At 38.3% G+C, this 18,185-nt stretch overlaps 3 protein-coding genes across 7 annotated transcripts; 2 read left to right on the forward strand and 1 right to left on the reverse strand.

Annotated features, from left to right (window-relative positions):
• The first annotated feature begins 1,861 nt into the window (after nt 1-1,861).
• LOC126793381 (uncharacterized) lies at nt 1,862-7,154 on the forward strand. Of its 2 annotated transcripts, none has more exons than XM_050519885.1 (14): nt 1,862-2,087; nt 2,209-2,317; nt 2,424-2,490; nt 2,660-2,770; nt 2,861-3,056; nt 3,290-3,375; nt 3,832-4,027; nt 4,154-4,265; nt 4,668-4,795; nt 4,898-5,104; nt 5,201-5,304; nt 5,456-5,585; nt 5,882-6,034; nt 6,669-7,154. In XM_050519885.1, the coding sequence occupies exons 2-14, from the start codon at nt 2,218-2,220 to the stop codon at nt 6,885-6,887; spliced, it is 1,809 nt and encodes a 602-aa protein (XP_050375842.1). In that variant the 5' UTR covers nt 1,862-2,087; nt 2,209-2,217; the 3' UTR covers nt 6,888-7,154. The 2 variants fall into 2 exon arrangements, with proteins under 2 accessions (XP_050375842.1, XP_050375843.1); XM_050519886.1 differs by having other exon boundaries at nt 1,865-2,087; nt 5,885-6,034.
• Nucleotides 7,155-7,454: 300 nt separating this feature from the next.
• Nucleotides 7,455-9,258, reverse strand: LOC126794202 (uncharacterized). The gene is made up of 4 exons (XM_050520860.1): nt 9,044-9,258; nt 8,671-8,967; nt 7,752-7,806; nt 7,455-7,556 (listed from the first exon to the last, which is right to left on the reverse strand). Exons 1-4 carry the CDS (start codon nt 9,256-9,258, stop codon nt 7,455-7,457), a joined length of 669 nt encoding a protein of 222 aa, XP_050376817.1.
• A 1,097-nt stretch (nt 9,259-10,355) lies between these two features.
• LOC126793745 (ADP-ribosylation factor GTPase-activating protein AGD3-like) lies at nt 10,356-17,286 on the forward strand. 4 transcript variants are annotated; one of them, XM_050520359.1, is made up of 19 exons: nt 10,356-10,481; nt 11,001-11,077; nt 11,232-11,332; nt 11,840-11,910; nt 12,233-12,295; nt 12,964-13,008; nt 13,096-13,161; nt 13,264-13,311; nt 13,407-13,502; nt 13,675-13,716; nt 13,811-14,026; nt 14,109-14,453; nt 14,539-14,625; nt 14,707-15,033; nt 15,581-15,726; nt 15,803-15,902; nt 16,130-16,283; nt 16,358-16,607; nt 16,839-17,286. In XM_050520359.1, exons 1-19 carry the CDS (start codon nt 10,437-10,439, stop codon nt 16,948-16,950), a joined length of 2,391 nt encoding a protein of 796 aa, XP_050376316.1. In that variant the 5' UTR covers nt 10,356-10,436; the 3' UTR covers nt 16,951-17,286. The 4 variants fall into 4 exon arrangements, with proteins under 4 accessions (XP_050376316.1, XP_050376318.1, XP_050376320.1 ...); XM_050520361.1 differs by having other exon boundaries at nt 16,370-16,607; XM_050520362.1 differs by having other exon boundaries at nt 10,463-10,481; nt 11,237-11,332.
• The last annotated feature ends 899 nt before the right edge of the window (nt 17,287-18,185 follow it).

Consider the following 18,185-nt stretch of genomic DNA (forward strand, 5'->3'; position numbering starts at 1 on the left):
CAATTAATAGGATTTCATTGAATTTCAGTGTACACGGATGTGAAATTAAGTTCAAAATTGTTATCACAATACAATGGTAGAGTCCTAACTCCTAAATTAGTTGACAACGACCAAAACTATGATGCAGTGGTAGTTAGAAGTTAGAACAGAAACAACCAAAGAGTTGAAGATCATGATAGACTTGGTACGAATTTCTTGGTAGACATAACAAAATGCAGTAGCACCTATAGTGCTCATGTCAGTCATGTGTAGTGTAGAAATTTATCATCATAGTTAGCACTAGGATTATTCTTTAGTCAACATATTTCCAGCTCCAAGCCTCCAACTTATATATTTTCATTCTTTCATATGAATCGATGAATCTACATGAAAGATAGCAACACCGAGCTGCATGTCTGTATCAGTGGATTTTTGTGGACATGCAATTTAAACTGATTCTAATAGTTTAAATTGATGGATCTGTTGGTGGATCGATTCCACTGCTCTTGATCCAACTAAGCTGCTCCGGTGGTATATATACCTGCTCCATTTTCAATATTTACCATCTGAATTCCAGTGGATATTCGAACACGAAGTTTCACGCCAAGCAGTGGTGCTACTTGTTCTACTTTTGCTTGTCTCAAAATAATAGTAGTGGGACTCATGTTCCCTTCTTGAATTACAATCCGTGATTTTGGAGTAATCGAACTGAAAGTACTCGTAAAGAGAATAACAGAAGAACACAACAAGACTATAAATCACACACATGAATTTTCACTACAGTAGAAACCATAAAGGTGAAAACCACTGCGAGAATGTTTGCGTAGTCCACACGTAATCTACTATATTGAGTTGATCAAGAGTACAGAATATAAGTAGAGATTTAACAACTGAATCTCTACTAGCACCACTTGCTAACTTGTTACCTGACTGTATCTATACCAAAAGAATAAGCTTCATAACCCTGATTCCAATGAGTGCAACTTGATTGCTTGTTAAGAACCTGTCACTGAATTCACCACACAAGTGAAGATTACAATAACAATAGTACTGATAGATCAGAGAGCTATTTGATATGCATATCACAGCAATATTGATACAAACCACTATTTACACAAAAATGATCTTTGAAAGCTCTGATTACTTCTCTGCAAGGTTATAGAGAATAATAATATTCTCTCCCCCTCAACTGGATCACTAACCATAGAGGGAAATATATTATATCTTAATCAATCTACACATACATAATATATTGAAGAACCATTTGCAACACTCTAGCTGTGAATGTTGAGTGCATCACATACAACTCCACTTTTAGTTGCCTGCACACACTTAGTTGCATGCACCACATGTAGCTGTCTTATTCCATGTAAATCAGATTTTTGACAGTAGCAGAATATATGTAATTATACAACCTGTCAAGATAAAGTTTGAGAATGAAACTACCTTATGTAGAAGATTGGAGAAATCTAAACCAGGTATGAAACTAATGAAATGTATGAAGAGACAATAATCGATTGAAACAGATAACAGAAGGGAGAGGACGTGAGTGAAGCATTTCATCAAACACCTTCAAGGCACGTACCTTCACGAACTATCAAAGCACTTGAGCACTTCTTTTTTTAGAGGGAAACTAAGAGAATTTGAGGCCCAGATTGTTCAGCCCACTATCCTTTACCCAGGCCGAAATTGCGAGAATGACTGTTTAAAAAAATTAAAACTCATAAAATCAATTGAGGAAACACTGAGGGGCACAATTGTCTTTCACCAACATACATGATCTTCTCAGTCACACTTTTGGGAAAATTTGCGCATAACCGATGAGTCTTCTAGTCTTTCATGTCTAATCTCCCAATAATTCGGTCGGAAACGCGTCGGAGATTGTCGGATTCGCGCCGCGAACGCTCTTATACGTTCGTCAATGTTCTGAAAGACATTTATACCCCTCTGTATATCTTGGTATATAGGTATTTTCGTTTTTGGTATATAGGTATTTACCACGTCGAAAATTTTAGATAGAAAAATAAGGGACCAAGGTCCACAGCCAAAACAGAGAAGCTGGTACCAACGTAGAGGTCACTGCGAAATCGCCGCCGGAGCAATCTCAGGTAGATTCCGTCCGCCGCAATCTCCGTAGTCTCTTGCATTCCCCGCCTCCCAAAAACAACGCCGTATTGCTTCCCCTAATCCTCTCAACTAATCAGTGCTGGTGTGATTTGTTAATGAAAGATATTTGAGATGAAGAAGGAGAGCCAGAACCAGACGACGTCGGCTATGGAGATCGACAATCAGAATCCGAACACCTCCGATCAGATCGGTCCTAAATTCTCAATCAACGGTTCGTTTCCGATTCGTTGCTCTCCGATATCGTTATCTTCGTTTTTCGATTCATATGTTTATCGAATTTGTGTGCGGTTTGTTGATATATAGTCCGTATTTTACAGTTTTACAGCTGTTGAAATCTGCTCAAATGCAACATGGCTTGCGCCATGGGGATTACACTCGTTATCGGTATGTTGAGCTTGCGTTCGGCTCAGTTTTTGCTTCATGAAACTGTTGTTTTGGTGATGGTGTGGTGTGTTTGTGTGCATTGCGGAATCGAAATCGTTGTGATTGTTTAGTGGAATGTGTGCTTTAGGTTCAGTTTGTTGTGATTTTTGTATCGATTTTTTTTTTGCAGGAGGTATTGCACTGCGAGGTTGAGGAGGCTGTATAAGTCATTGAAGTTCACACACGGCCGTGGCAGGTACAACCGCCGAGCGATAACCGAATTGACTGTCACTGAAGTGAGGTGTGTCCTGTGGTCATACATTTTGTTTGTCAAATTGAAGGACGGGTTCAGGTTGCGTTCTTGTGTGTGCCTGATTTGCCTTTTTGATAGGTTTCTGCATGTGGTTCTATATACAGCAGAGAGGGCTTGGAGCCATGCCATGGAAAAAAGGCAAGTTCCCGATGGTCCAAATGCTCGTCAGCGAATCTATCTGATTGGTAGGCTGAGGAAGGCAGTAAAATGGGCTACTCTTTTTGCACAATTGTCTGCAATTAAGGGAGACTCTAGAACTTCCTTGGAAGCTGAGGTACGTCAACATTGCTTTGTGTTGTACATGGTCATCAATCGTCATGCTGTGTCCTACATTTGTAGATATTGTCTTATTTATAGATCATAACATGATGTTTCCGGATGATTAATGGATTGTGTAACTGTTTATGGTTGTATGGTATGCCTAACCTTTGATTTATATTAAGATAAATTATTTCCAAATGACTGACGTTTTTTCCTACCTTGCTAAATTTTAAATTCAATATGCAGGCTTACGCCTCCTTTATGAAAGGAAACCTGTTGTTTGAACAAGATCGAAATTGGGACACAGCATTACTGAACTTCAAAAGTGCCAGGTGCATTTTCATCTCATGTTATATACATTGATATTGGTTAATTCTTCTTGCTGCTTTTATCAATGTCTATTTAATAAGCAAGTTGTACCTAAAAAGTACGGGAAAAAACACTGCTACTGTGCCTCGAATAATTGGTCTTCACTTCTTTCTTGTGAACTTTTGAATTCTCCTTCAGGGAACTCTTCAAATATTTCCTTCATGGTAACTGTGACCCATTTTTAAAATTGTGTCGCCATATTTGAACTTGGCTAAATGTAAACATATTAACATCTGAAAAGTTCACCAGAGAAAGAAAGAAAATCTGAGATATTAGTCAATAATGAGCCTTCCGTACCACAATTATGGTTAAGCAGAAGCAGGATTTTGTCATTAGTTGGATTTTGGATATGTTTGTGCATATTCGAGTATTCTATGGTTAGGAAATATAGTTTTCTTACCTTTATGGTTATGTTGTAGGGCTGTTTATGAGGAACTTGCAAAATATGGGGACCTGGAAAATCAAGTTTTATGCCGTGAGCGTGTTGAGGAATTAGAACCTAGTATCCGGTACTGTCTACATAAAATTGGTGAGTCAAATCTTCAAGGCTCTGAACTTCTACATATTGGTGAGATGGAAGGACCTGCTTTGGACCTCTTCAAGGCTAAATTAGAGGTTAGATCAACTCTTAGATGTGATGCTTTTTATTTCTTATATCTGTCTTAGGCGTCTCGTATCTCTCTCTCTCTCTCTCAAGGAGGCTTCTTTTAATACTAATGGTTTTACCAAACTTGCTTGCAGGCTGTTATGGATGAGGCAAGATCTCAACAGGCTGCCTCCATGACAGAGTTTCATTGGCTAGGTCATAGATTTCCAATTTCAAATGCAAAAACTCGGGTTTCTATTTTAAAAGGTTAGTAATTTCATTAGTATAACTCCAATATGATTGCCTTTATCTTAGCCTTTTCAATGGTCATTCTTCAGTTCATAGGTGACATTTGAGGAACTGATATTTCTTGTTATTCATACAATCTGTCTGTATACGTGTGTCAATCAGTTATACTTTGGAGTTATGTTTGTCAGAAGAAAATTAGCTGAAAAGACTGTTAGAATTTTTTGAAACAACAATAATTAATGGATCTGCGAACCACAAAAATGAACACGTCCTCATTAATCATTTCAGTATGCAACTTATGAGTCTATTACATTCTGATGAAAAATTGGTTAATGATTCATCTCGGGAAGCTTTTTTTTTTTGCTTTGTATAATCTCAATACTTATTCACACTTTTGTTTGGATGACAAAACTTTTTCAGCTCAAGAATTGGAGAAAGATGTACTTGGTTCATCAGCTAATTCACTCCCTACAGAGAAAAGACTAGCCATCTTTGACAAAATTTTCACTGCATATCATGAGGCAAGGAGCTTCATTCGGAGTGATTTGGTGTGTAATCTACACTGTTTTATTTCGTATACTCTGTTTTTATTTTCCCCATTTGATATAGCTATTTTGTTATTTGAGCACTCATCATTATTTTGTATGTAGGTAAACGCAGGTGGTTCTGAAAATGTCAAAGAGGACTTGAATGGCCTTGATACAGCTGTTAGTGCTGTATTAGGACAACGGACCATAGAGCGTAACCAACTTTTGGTTAGCATTGCAAAGAGCAAGCTCACTAAACGACGAGATGACAAAAACGAGAGAACTACTAAGCCGGAAGAGCTTGTCCGTTTATATGATCTCCTATTACAGGTGGGTTGTCTCTATTTTATTTCTGCTGAGTTTTAGTTGCTGAATATCTCATGTTAACAATTCATAATCTTGTGCAATTCTTGCTACTATTGGCAGAATACAGCTGATCTTTCAGATTTAGTCAGTTCGGTAAAATCAGAGGGGAGAGCGGCATATGCTGCAGAATGTGAGCGTAAAAGTTTGGCTTTCCGAGCTGAAAGGTCTTCCATCGTTCTTATATGTTTTTTTTCTCTATTGTCCCGTACAAGAGCTAAGAATGGCAAGAGCTCACTGAATCATTTAGGCTTTCATTTGGTGTCAAGAAATGTCATTCTGTTTTGTCAATTTATTGGCTTCCAATTTTTTTGGCAGGTGTTTCTTTTTGGGTAGATCGTATAGTTTGGCTGGTAAGAGGGTGGAAGCATATGTATTGTATTGCCGTGCTCGCAGTCTTGCCGAGGATGCCCTTCACAAATTCCAAGCTGTTGATTCTGCTGATCAGGTGTGTATGTAGGCTTCTTACTTTTCTCTGCTGTATGTTTGCAAGAGAATTTTGTAATATGTCTGGTCTTTCGTTTAAATCAATATATTTCAGTTGCTTTTGTACTAGCAGCAGCAGTATACACATCTGAGAACCCATGTAAATGGGGAACACAAATGTCCTTTCAAGTTAAACAATTTATAGTTTAGGGTTTGTTCAGTTATTGACATTATCAAAAGTTCACTTTATTCCACTGTTACTATAAATCTTTCTTGATGAACAACTACTTTTTACTTATTCTTCCCTTCTCATATTAGCAGATGGTGATCAAAGAGTTGAAGCTATTGTGCGATGAATGCAGATCTAACAGTTGCATAGAGCATGCAACAGGAATCATGGAGGAGCTGAAGGCTCCTGAAAATTTGTCGAAACAAATTTCTAATATCTATATATCTGGAGTTGACACGAAGGTATGCATTTTGCTTTATCTCTTCATCAGGTCATAAACAAATAATATCCTGAACCTCCATAGTTTAGTATGACTTTCCAAGGAGATTCTGTATCCTGCTAATCGTTCTTCAATTTAATTCAATGTTTGGTACATTTGATCTGGGTTTGTGTACCGGGCATAGTTGAATATGGATTCTGGTACTATATGTCTCTAATTCTAGGTAGCCTGGCTTTGGTTGTCCATGCCATTTTCCGTCATAGTTTAGGTCCCTTTAGGACTTCTCACGGAGATCCTGTGTCCTGCTAATCATTCTTCAATTTAATGCAATGTTTGGTCCATGTGATCTGGGTTTGTGTACCAGGTCTGGTTGAATATGAATTCTGGTAGTTTAAGAGGTATTGTCCCTAATTCTGTGTGGCCTGGCTTGGATTGTCCATGCCATTTTTCCTTGTTTGTTACAATTCTAGGTAGCTGTTGCGTCTTGTCTTGGTTGTCCAACTCATAAGCATTGTTATCTCGCTAAACTGCTAAAGTACCTTTAATGTGTATAAGTTTAGATGAGCATTTATGTGATTCTGCTCGAGATGTAGCAAAGTTTGCTAAGGTCTAAACACATTTGTTCTTATATGGGTTATTTTTGACCTGATATGCAGGAGAAATTCCTCCTTGAGAAACTTGAGGTCTACGAATCTGCGGTTGGAGACTCAAATGTGAGAAGTGGTGCGCGGATTGAAGCTTTCCCTCCTCCCTTCCAAACAATTCCTCGCAATCCAATTGTTCTAGACCTTGCCTATGATCATATTGAGTTCCCATCTCTTCAAAATAGGATGAAGAAAGAAACAAAGGGCTTCATCAGTAGGTTTTGGAGATGAATTTTTTAGACGGGTTTCATTTCATAATCCAAAGTTGAGGATCTGTGATTTAGGCTTTGTCTCTGACCTTTGATTGAACCCCTGATCATATGGTGGTGGGATAGACACAAATTTTGAAAGGGAGGACTGAGGACATGGAAAAGAGATTTGACCTTACTTTCTGTCGAGAAAATTATGAACAATCTAGCAATTTGAGAGACCGAAGTGCTGGTGTTAGTCTTGCAGTTATTTTCTTCCATCATGTTTATTCAGAAAAATTTATCATTATCCAGGACTTCTCCAACCTTGGCAACAGCCTTCACTGCTTCCCTTGCCAAAGTGCATTGTGGTTTTAACTTCGATGCGTCTTCCTTCTTTTCAGTGCTTCAAATTATGGCATCAACATAGGAATGTCATCAGAGTCCAATAGGATGACGTTAGATGCAACAGTCTCCAGTTCCACATTTCTGTAGCCTTCTCTCATACAGAGCTCTCTAATCCATGCATAGCTGCTAAAGAGCTAAAACTAATGGCTTTGCCCCTAGAATTCCCATGGCTGACGAGCTGCCAAGCTGGTAGCCACTTTCCCTAGTCGAGCTCCTCTAGGGTAGCCGATTTGGATTGCTTCTGATCAGCCTTGCCGCCACTGCAGAGAGCTGTAGTTCCTTCCTCTGTAGACATCAAAGCAACCTGCAGAAACAGGTCAATGGAAGCTGGTTCGTGCCAAAGTTTACACACCATTTCAATAGAAGGTTTCCAGACTGCCTTTCCGTTTGCGTAAGGCCACAAGTAATGGACCATTGTTTCATCCACTTTTGCAACATTCAGACTCCAGATAGCTATCTAAACCAGTTCATTCGAAGCGGCCCTACAATTTCTACTTACAGCAACCACGTTCTTGATTTCTAAATCCTGACAACACATTGTAATCGATATAATCCTAAAATAGATCAGTTTTTAAGTACAAATCAATCTAAAGAAGGTAGTCCCTTTTATTGAAGAAATTGTTAATGCTCGAAGGTTTGAACAAGTTGAAACAAGATGAAGAGGTTAGTATTTCGATTTGTGATTGTATATGAACTCGTGTAGTTGATGCCTTGATGGTCTAATATCAAGATGAGGATTTAATCTAGAAAGACTTTGACCATTAGACATTTGAAGCTAATCACTGCAGAGGGAAACATTTTTACAAATCCATAAATGCGTTTTACATAATCATCGATGCTTGGTCGCTGTTGATGAGTTTAGAACTGACACTTAAAATTCGATAGTCCTATGAGTTATTTAACAATACCAACCTTAGAACAAACAAGAGAAGATAGAAGAGATCAAAGCATGGCATTCGGTACAGCTCGATCTATATTCAAGTAGACATTCATACGATCACCGATCAAAGAATTACTATACATTGAATTAGGATTACAAACACAATTACAACAATGACTCTATACTGCACCCACTAGAGGAATTGCAGTAGGTTCTTGGCACACTCGGCTTCTTGGAACCAACAATTCACGATATGAGACTGTCCGTATTGTCAAACTGTTGCACACAAAAGGGTGTTCAAAAGCATTCAGCCGTGTACCTCTCCAAAGGGTCCAGTATGAAGCACTTCCCCAAGAAATCCTTCGCCTCATTGCTTAGCCCTTTCAGGGATGATCGGAATCTCAATCGAAACCCCGCAGTCAACCTAATGCCCAAATATCAGCCGGCGGCTCCTGAATGTTGTGAAGTGATACTTCTGGAGAGAGATACAATTCAGTGACATTTATTTATATAATCAGAACGCTTCATCACATTGTACATGCCAGCCCTCTTTGCCAGCCCGAAATCCCCAATTTTCGCCACATAAGAGCCAAACCCGGTATCATCAGGACCTTCACGCACTAGCAATACATTGGCAGGCTTAATGTCACAGTGCACAAAACCCTTTCCATGAACGTAATTGAGCCCCGGTAGTGACTGTGTATACTTCCTTACGTGCATTTCATGCAACCCGAAATTCTTGAGTCTCTGAATCCAATCCTCTATGGTTCCTCTTTGCGCAAGCTCCAAGAAAACGTTGAACAAATCCTCACCTGCAACATCTTTGGTCACATCACTGCCGTAAGTGTCGATGACAAAAGGACAGTTCTTAAATTTCTTGAGAAGTCAACTTTCTTTAACCAAGTCAGCACATTCCGAGACCCTTGCAGACTTTACGGCCATAACCGGCGGCATCTTGGAACCTGGTTTCACCGAACAAGCCAAGAAAACTCTCCCGAATTGTCCTACACTGTCCCCTTTGTCGAACCCACCGTTTGGTCCGACTAGAGTTGCCGGAATCAGGCTCCTCTATGTGGATTCTTTTCCTCTTCTTCTCCAGTGTATACATCCTTCCTCCTTTGATCATGCGATCGTGTTCTTCCTCCGATTGAAAATGTGGGTTTCTTGCTATCATACCAAGGCGTAAGTCCTTCTCTTCTGCGGATTAACAATATAGAAAGGTTTCTGTGTTTTCCATGTTGTAATGGGACTGAAACCCTATTTTCACTTGCCTTTTCTTGAAGTCAAAGTTTTCATACGATTTATATATTCAATTTAAAAATAATAATAATAATTTACCTTTTTTTTAAGTAGGGTAAACGTAGCTAGAATTATGATGGATTATGAGGTGTTATATTCGTTACTGGATTATTCTACCTCTTGTAGAATGACAGTAGGAGGTTGAAAATGATTTTTTTTTTGTTAATGGTTCATAGAGATCATAGAAGCTAGCTAGGGTTTACCATAGAAGCTGGTGGTGGTTTAGAAATAGCGCACCAAGGCGCCAAGACTGGCAAGTTTCCCAGTAAGAAGGGTAGACCCCGTGGAGTAGGAACAAGAACACAAGAAGAGAGAGCAGCATGCATGGGAAGGTGTCGGATCCTATGGCATCTGGTTCGGAGATGGCCGGGTGAGATCGAAAAGCCGGGCAGACCACATGCAACGGGGATCATGCTTCAGCTTGTTGAGGGAAAGGTAACACCAGTCGGTCTCGATCCAGGCGTCAAATGGACTTGTGAAACACTCTGTTTGGTTCGTGTACGTACGTAGGTTATTGCTATCTTAGTCGAATGAGTCATGTATTGGACATTAATCTGCTTCCGATCAAGCATGTTTTCTCTTCATTGTATTTTCGTTTAGATTGATGCTTTGGATGTAAAAGAGTCTGGTGATGATTCATTTGATTAATATCAGTGGCTTTATGCCGTTTTCTCTTAAACAAAAAATAGACTAAAAAACTCGTCATTATGTGGTATTAATTAATACATTAGATTAGAGAGTTGAAGCTTGAAATGAAAAGGCGGGTGACTTGTAATTTCCTTATGTATGTTTTAATTTTTAATTTTAGTGATTACCATGAAAAATCGCAGACACCCTTCATCTTCAACTGCACAAACCCCTCCTTCTCTGACCAAAAAAAAATCATATCTTTTTCCAACAAAAAAAAAAAGCAAAGAAATTTTTGTATTGCCAAGCTAGTTCTTCTCTATCTGTGAATTGAAGACATACCAAGGAGAAAGAAAGAGCTCTGCGTCCGAATTCAACATGACTTTCGCAAAGCTCGATGATTCGCCAATGTTCCGCCAGCAGGTTCTTCTTTTGTTTTGTTATAATGTTACAATCTTTCTCTGGTTTGATCAGCTGTAAATGTCACAGAATGGGCAAAAAAAAAAAACTCAAAACTTGTTTGCGTATTCCAAAGCTTTTGGTAAATTTATGGTTAATATTAAGAGGCTGTGGCATTTTAGAATGGTATCAGATAACGCAAATGATGAACCATTGATAGCGTAATACATAATTCAATAACCTTTCTGCTGCCGAATTTAAGGAAGGAAGAGGCACCCAAAATTTGGGATACGGTAAAAAATATGATAGTTTAGTTAATAGTGCGAAAGATGGAGATAATTAGGCAATGTGATCTTTAATGGTGTTGATGCCGGCCATGATGTACAAGATGAAGAAAGTTAGTAATTTACTATAGCAAGAGTGGTTTTTGTTTAGATTCTTAGACATATGGATTCCATTATTTCCATATATATGCCGCTCATCCGGTGCTTGAATAGTAGACACTTGGAGTAAGCTAATTGATGTGCTCCATTTCAAAAACAGTTGCAAGCCTTGGAAGAAGGGGCAGAGGCACTGAGAGGAAGATGTTCTAAGTTTTACAAAGGATGTCGAAAGTACACGTAAGCTTGTGAATCTGTTCTGCACTATCAACGCTCTAGCTCCTTATGTTTACAATCTGATATGAGTTTTTTACCGTCTGTTTCCTTCACTATGACATGAATGTACTAGATGCCCTTGAAACATCTTTGAATTTTACTACGCATTAATTTTCAGAGAAGGGCTTGGAGAAGCATATGATGGGGAAATTGCTTTTGCAACTGCCCTTGAAACTTTTGCAGGAGGGCATAATGATCCAATTTTTGCAGCTATGGGGGGTAATGTCCTGTTATGTTTTTTGTTCCCTAAAATATGGTTGTAGAAATAAGATTTAGCCTTTATAGCATGCTTACTTGAAAAAAGCACTGTTACATGTATACTGGTTTTCTCAGAGTCAGGCTAGTGCTGATATTGCTTAGAAACTGTAATACTGATAATATTTGATCTCATTGAAATAACCAATTTAAAACTAGTTAATTGGGGAGAGTCATGGAGAAGCAACCTCACTGAATACAATAAAGGATGAAATGAGTATAGGATATTTTGACCCAGGACCTTATTCCTCCGAGCTGCTAATTTTAAAACCTGTTTGGGAAAGGCCAAAACTATAAATCAAACTTGTTTGAACTTTTGAAGTACATGTAATGCTTTCATATCAGTTTTGCTCTTTGTAGATTTATCCGGCCTTCTTGACTTCAGTTATGCATTTAGAAATCTGAGAACCATGGCTTTATACGAGTGCTTCTGTCTGTTTGTCATCTAACATTTTAAGTTAATATGTGCAGCCCAATGTATGACGAGATTCACAATTGCATTGAGAGAAATTGGAACATACAAGGAAGTTTTGCGGTCACAGGTAATAATTATTTTGTGTCATAAATTGAATGATATTTGGGAATATACCAATTTGATGCAAGAGTACCTCTGTCTTTCCTGCTGATGCTTACTGATTTATAAATTTCACGGGACGTTATTCGTTAAATTTCTGGTGGACTTCATGTCCCCATGTTGAATGGGACGTGTGTATTATTTACTGGAGTGATACATATTTTCCACTTTTGTCTACGTATAGGGTCAAGTTAGGGGTGAAAATTTCAACATGATCCCATTACCGTTTTCTATTTTAGTGAGTCATTCAGATTGGCATTTCTGTGCTGAAGTCTCTTAATCATTTTCAGGTAGAGCACATGCTAAATGATAGGCTGCTGCAATTTGTAAATGTTGACCTCCATGATCTCAAGGTAAAATACTCCTATAATTCATTCTATGTCAAGGTGGCATCCATAAGCTTGGTAGTTGTGATTCTTTTTCGACAGTGAACCCTGCAATTCCCCTCAGTTCTCAGATTCTAGGTTGTTTGAAAAATCTTCTATGACATCTTATCCTGTTGCTAGCTCAGGAATCATATTTCTTTTATTATTCTGCCTTTTTCTGTTGGTCACTTCCCTTGATATATGACAAACATAGATTGAGAGGTTTTAGTAACTAGTATGCCATTGTCAAGTTAACCTGCAATCTCGTAGTGCTAACTAGAATCCTCATCCTACAGTAAACAAAAACACATAGAGCATAGCTGATAATCTTGTAGTACATCTACCAGATCGGTAAAGTGAGCAAGCTCACCAAACTGCAATTGACTAAGACACTGGGAGTTTCCCAATTCGAATAGACACAAGAGAAAGGGTAGTCAACAAACATGAACCGTAATGATGTGTTCCGGCGTTGTATAAAAAGTTTGTTTGCCTTTGTTTACTTGAGATAATTGAAGCAGGTACCTTTGTTAGCACACAACATATGCAAATGTCGGTATTCATATTACATGGTGTTCATTTAGTATCATCCATGTTTGCCTTCTTTCTCTCGTTCTCTAACCAATTATTTTTTACGCTGAAGTATCTTCTTGATGCAGGAAGCCAGAAAGCGTTTTGACAAGACTTCACTTATATTTGATCAGGTAGTGTTAAGTTCCCCTCTTTGGCATTGAACGGATTTGATCATTAAAGCCTTACCCATGTCTTCTGATTATATGGCCAATGCACAGGCTCGTGAGAAGTTTCTGTCACTGAGGAAAAGCACTAGGATGGATATAGCTGCTAGTATAGAGGAGGTATGTCTAGAATGATTTACCTGTGACTCATTATGGACTTAGATAGTTTGGAATGGGTGACCATTATCCTTGTATATCTAATTTGGTAGAGGACCATTCCAGGAACTGAATAATGCAAGATCTTCATTTGAGCAAGCGCGCTTCAACCTGGTAAGATATGTTTCACAAAGATGTTTTGGTTTAAATAAGGGCACAGTACAGAAGGAGTTAGGCTTTCAATATGTGTAGTTCACTTGTCTCTTCAGGCCACTGCTCTCTCTGATATTGAGGCCAAAAAGAAGTTTGAGTTTCATGAAGCTGTTAGTGGGGTGATGGATGCTCATCTTCGTTATTTCAAACAGGTAGTGACATAGACCATGAGAGATGACTTGTGCTGATTTTCCTTTTCCAAAGCTACATATTTCATGCATTGATCAAAAGACGTATACAATAATGAAAATGGACAAAAATGCTCAGAATATAGAAATGTAGCAGAAAAATCAGAAAGCTGTTTCCTTTTCTTCTTTTTTGCAGGGATATGAGCTACTGCACACAATGGAACCATATATTCATCAGGTTTGTATGAAGTACTTGCATTCTTGCTTCCAATCCGGGTACCTACACATAGTTGGCAGTCCATGTTCTACAAGTATTGAGGTTTTTTTTACAGGTTTTGGATTATGCACAACAGAGTAGAGAAAGTTCAAACCAGGAACAGACGTGTCTGAATGAGAGAATACTAGAGTACAGAAGGCAGATTGATAGGGAAAGCAGGCAGTCCTTACGTGGTGTGCATGGTTCTATTAGTGGTGATTACATGCAGCCTTTGGCTAGAAGATCAAATAAACTCATCGAGGAAGTCATGCAATCTGCTGCCAAAGGGAAGGTACTTGTACTTCCCCTCTTTCCCTTTGCATCACTTTCTACTCGAACACTTTCTATAAAAGACTACATTCAATACATTACAGATTCAAACCATTCGTCAAGGATATCTTTCAAAACGGTCCTCCAATCTGAGAGGTGACTGGAAAAGAAGGTATTTCATTCTTGATAGTCGAGGGATGCTCTATTACTATCGCAAACCATGGAATTGGTCAACTTCTCCACAGAAGAATAATTCCTCTGACAATAATGGCACTGGCATTTTGAGTCGATGGCTTTCTTCCCACTATCATGGTGGTGTGCATGATGAAAAATCTGTTGCTCGTCACACTGTGAACTTGCTGACATCAACAATAAAGGTTGATGCAGACCAGACAGACTTGAGATTCTGCTTCAGAATCATATCACCTTCGAAAATTTACACTTTGCAGGTATGATTTATACATGAAGTCATAAATCATAAACCTTGATTCTATATCCTAGTAGTGGATTCTGAGAGTTTTGTCAGTGCTGCAGGCAGAGAATGCACTCGACCAAATGGATTGGATTGAGAAAATCACTGGAGTAATATCTTCCTTATTGAGTTTCCAGGCACCTGAGAGGGTAACTCTTTATAATGTGCACTCTTCAAGTCTTGTATTTGCATAGTGTTGTAATGATTTTTTTTTTTCAATTATCTGGCAGCGTCTGTCAACCAGCCATATGAGTGGTGATGATCATTTCTCTGCAAGCGACAGCTGTTCATTAGAAAGTTATCCTGACGTCGATCAGGCAGACCATTCACCAAGAATCTTCACTAATAACTATTTGCGTGCCCATAAAAGTTTGCAACCGCATAAGACGAGTGTGAAGACTGAAAAGCCAATTGAGATATTGAGAAGAGTATGTGGTAATGACAAGTGTGCTGATTGTGGGGCACCTGAACCAGATTGGGCATCCTTAAACCTTGGTATTGTTATTTGCATCGAATGTTCTGGTGTTCATCGCAATCTTGGTGTACATGTGTCAAAGGCAAGTTCCTAATTCTACTATTGTAGTTGTGAAACAGTAGTGCCTGTCCATTTCAAGGTAGGAAGGACCTATCTAATGCTTGATAGGGAGGCCAAAATACCGGCATTAAATATGTTCTTGTTAATTTTGTGAAAGTTTTAGTCAGCAACAAATAGTTCTGAGTAATGAGCATCAAGAGATTTCACTAGTCAATTACCTAGTTTCTTTCTTAAATGAATTACCCGAGTGAGGCTCTGACAATTTGCTCAACTGTGAGTCTGTGCCTTATCTGAATCTGGACAATTGAAAAGCAATGATGTATTCAGACTAGTTTTAAACAAGTATTTTGTATGCTCATTTTTATGAAAAACAAGAAGGTATTAACGTAATAGACATGTGTAGGTTTGTCTAGTGTTTACTTAAAGCATCCAGAGCAAGTACATCAGAAAAGCTTGCTTTTCTCTATAGTTGTCTGAGAATTGTATATCATATGTGTATGAAATTCTGGTGGTGGGACATTCATCAATTTTCTTATTCACGCAATTCTTTTGTAAAACCTCTGATGCAGGTTAGATCACTGACACTTGATGTGAAAGTATGGGAACCTTCTGTCTTAACCTTGTTTCAATCACTGGGAAATACTTATGCGAACTCAATTTGGGAGGAGATGTTGCCTTCAAAAATTACTTCTCAGGCTGATGATACTCTTATTGGGTAAGTACTGCATATTTTCTATGACTGAAACTAATACTGCTGCTGTGCTAATAACTTGTCAGTTTATGTGTTGTAGTTTTTACAAGTCTGATAGAAATTCAATTGATCCATCTCTTATGACAAAGCCCTGTTATGATGATATGATTTCTGTAAAGGAGAGATTTATTCAAGCAAAGGTATTCTCTTATGACAAGTCCTGTTAAAATTTTCCTTTTATAAATACATTAGTGCAGGTGATGATAGGAGACTAGCTAAATTTATTTTGGTGTGTGTGTGTGTTCTTGAATTCTTCTGTGTGCCACTACAGAGTACAGATCTTGCTTAGAATGAAGAAGATTAAACAATAAGCCTATTAAACCCGTTGTTTTTAGGACCTAGAACTAATATTCTCCTCTAATTGCAGTATGCAGAAAAACGATTTGTTCGCCCCAGACAGATCAGTCAGAAACTCCACCCTGTGGAGCAACAGTTGTGGAAAAGTGTCTATACTAATGACAAGCAAGCTGTTTACCGCTATATTGTCAGCTTTGAAGCTGATATTAATGCTGTATCATGTGGTATGCCCTTTGAATCATTTAATGTTACGAAGTGGGATGAAATTATAACGTGATATCCATTTGGTTGTTTGCAGATCATTCTACAGACAAGCCATCCTCGAGTAGTTCAAATTTATCAAGAAAAAGAGAAGATCGCCTTGCAGAAAGCATCCCACAGGGTTGTTCCCTGCTTCACCTAGCCTGTCAAATTGCTGATATTGGCATGGTAGAGCTACTTTTACAGTATGGTGCAAATATAAATGCTTCTGATTCAAAAGGCCAAACGCCACTCCATTATTGTGTTATGAGAGGGAATCCTGCTATTACAAAGATGCTTCTCATGAGGTAATCCTTTGTTAGTGCATTTAATATATACAAGTTTCAGACTACTTCCCCTCCCCAACACACACAATAGGCACAGTGTGCCAGTAGTTTAGTATATTACATATTTTGAAAGAAATCTGCAGTCAACCTTTTAATTTTCTAAATAATTATTCATACTTAGTTTATGTATTATGGACATGCTAGACATAATTGTTAAAGGCTTCTCAAGCTATCCTACCTGTTCAATTGCAGAGGAGCGGATCCTCAAGCCACTGATCGAGAAGGTAAAACACCATCTAAGCTCCTATCAGAATCAGCCTTGAATGACAATGGGATGCTTTCTATGCTTAACTCAGGCAGATGATAGTTCTTATTAATGGAAAAAGAAATTAATTTATAGGTACGGAAAAGATTACAAGCATGGGATCAATCCCTCTTCATAGATGTAGATTAGTTCAGTTTTGTGGCTTGAGGTGTAGGAAATTTGATTTGTTTTCATGTGCATAAACACTTCCCTTCATATGCTTCGCTGTATAGAATTTTAGGAGGTTGATAGTAGATTCTTTTGCTGGTGTATATAGGATTTTAAATGTAATTCTGTCAAGGAAACCATGTCAGCCATACCTCTGGCTCGAAGAGCTGAAGAATTCATTGGTTAAATTACAGATTTTAGATTTGCTTCTTTAGGTTCTTGATATAATATCTCTGTCTACTATGTATGCTGATTAAATTTTTCCTCTTTGTAACAACAAATGAGAGGGAATAGCTGGAATGGAACTTCCCATTTTATTGAAGATGGATGTCTTTAGACTTTAGCACTCTATAGGACTAATGGCTATTGAACTTCCCATTTTTCAAGTTCTGTTAACTCCACTGAAAAATAATGTTCTAAAAATTGAATCTTTTAGATAAAAAAAAACTTGAATCTTGTACAAAAAAACTTGAAGCATGCTGGTATTGAACAAGCTGGCCACCAAAAGAAAATGAGGACAGATCTCTTTAATTTGACTTTCCCATTCACTTCATTTCTAAAAAGTAAAAACAGGTTCCACAATTCCTAAACCCAGCTACATTATTACATTAATACATTCCACTAATACAAGATTTATGACTACTCATTCGGAATAAATGAATATTAAGAAGCAGGCTTGTTCAGGCATAGTACATCATCCCAACCAGACCAGGTGGTTCTTTTTAAACACAAGTCACACTGATTGGCACCAAGTCTCGACATGCTGACTGTTGCTGCCTTTCGTGATCACCCTATTGTAGCCATCCTGAATTTCTGCATTCCAAATGACTACCTCATCAGCAGTCCTTCCCATTTTCTCCCCTCCGCGTGCTCTGCGCATGAATGTCTGTTTCAAGTAAGAGGTAAAAACTAAATGAAAAGATAAAAGTACTTTTTCAAGCCAACAATCTGCAGTGGCTTCACAGATATCACGCAAAGAAATGTCTTTCTATTAATAAAACAAGTCGAACTCAGAATATGATACCTTCAGAACCAGGGAGTCTAACATGTTTGTTGAATGGGCGCCCACAATCCCTGTTTCACAATGAGGAAGCTGCACATTGCAAAAGCAAAGTTTTCCATCAGGA

The sequence above is a fragment of the Argentina anserina genome, chromosome 5 (assembly GCF_933775445.1).
Source record: "Argentina anserina chromosome 5, drPotAnse1.1, whole genome shotgun sequence".
NCBI classification, from domain to species: Eukaryota; Viridiplantae; Streptophyta; class Magnoliopsida; order Rosales; family Rosaceae; genus Argentina; species Argentina anserina.

Coding starts and splice junctions, on each gene's coding strand:
- LOC126793745 (XM_050520359.1), top strand. CDS start 10,437: ATGACTTTCGCAAAGCTCGATGATTCGCCAATGTTCCGCCAGCAG. Junction 13,162..13,263: donor TAGCTGCTAGTATAGAGGAG/GTATGTCTAGAA, acceptor GGACCATTCCAG/GAACTGAATAATGCAAGATC. Junction 16,608..16,838: donor ACAAAGATGCTTCTCATGAG/GTAATCCTTTGT, acceptor GTTCAATTGCAG/AGGAGCGGATCCTCAAGCCA.
- LOC126794202 (XM_050520860.1), bottom strand. CDS start 9,258: ATGATCAAAGGAGGAAGGATGTATACACTGGAGAAGAAGAGGAAAAGA. Junction 8,968..9,043: donor GTCTGCAAGGGTCTCGGAAT/GTGCTGACTTGG, acceptor CACTTACGGCAG/TGATGTGACCAAAGATGTTG. Junction 7,557..7,751: donor AAATCAAGAACGTGGTTGCT/GTAAGTAGAAAT, acceptor CTGTTTCTGCAG/GTTGCTTTGATGTCTACAGA.
- LOC126793381 (XM_050519885.1), top strand. CDS start 2,218: ATGAAGAAGGAGAGCCAGAACCAGACGACGTCGGCTATGGAGATCGAC. Junction 3,376..3,831: donor CTGAACTTCAAAAGTGCCAG/GTGCATTTTCAT, acceptor GTTATGTTGTAG/GGCTGTTTATGAGGAACTTG. Junction 5,586..5,881: donor CTGTTGATTCTGCTGATCAG/GTGTGTATGTAG, acceptor TTCTCATATTAG/CAGATGGTGATCAAAGAGTT.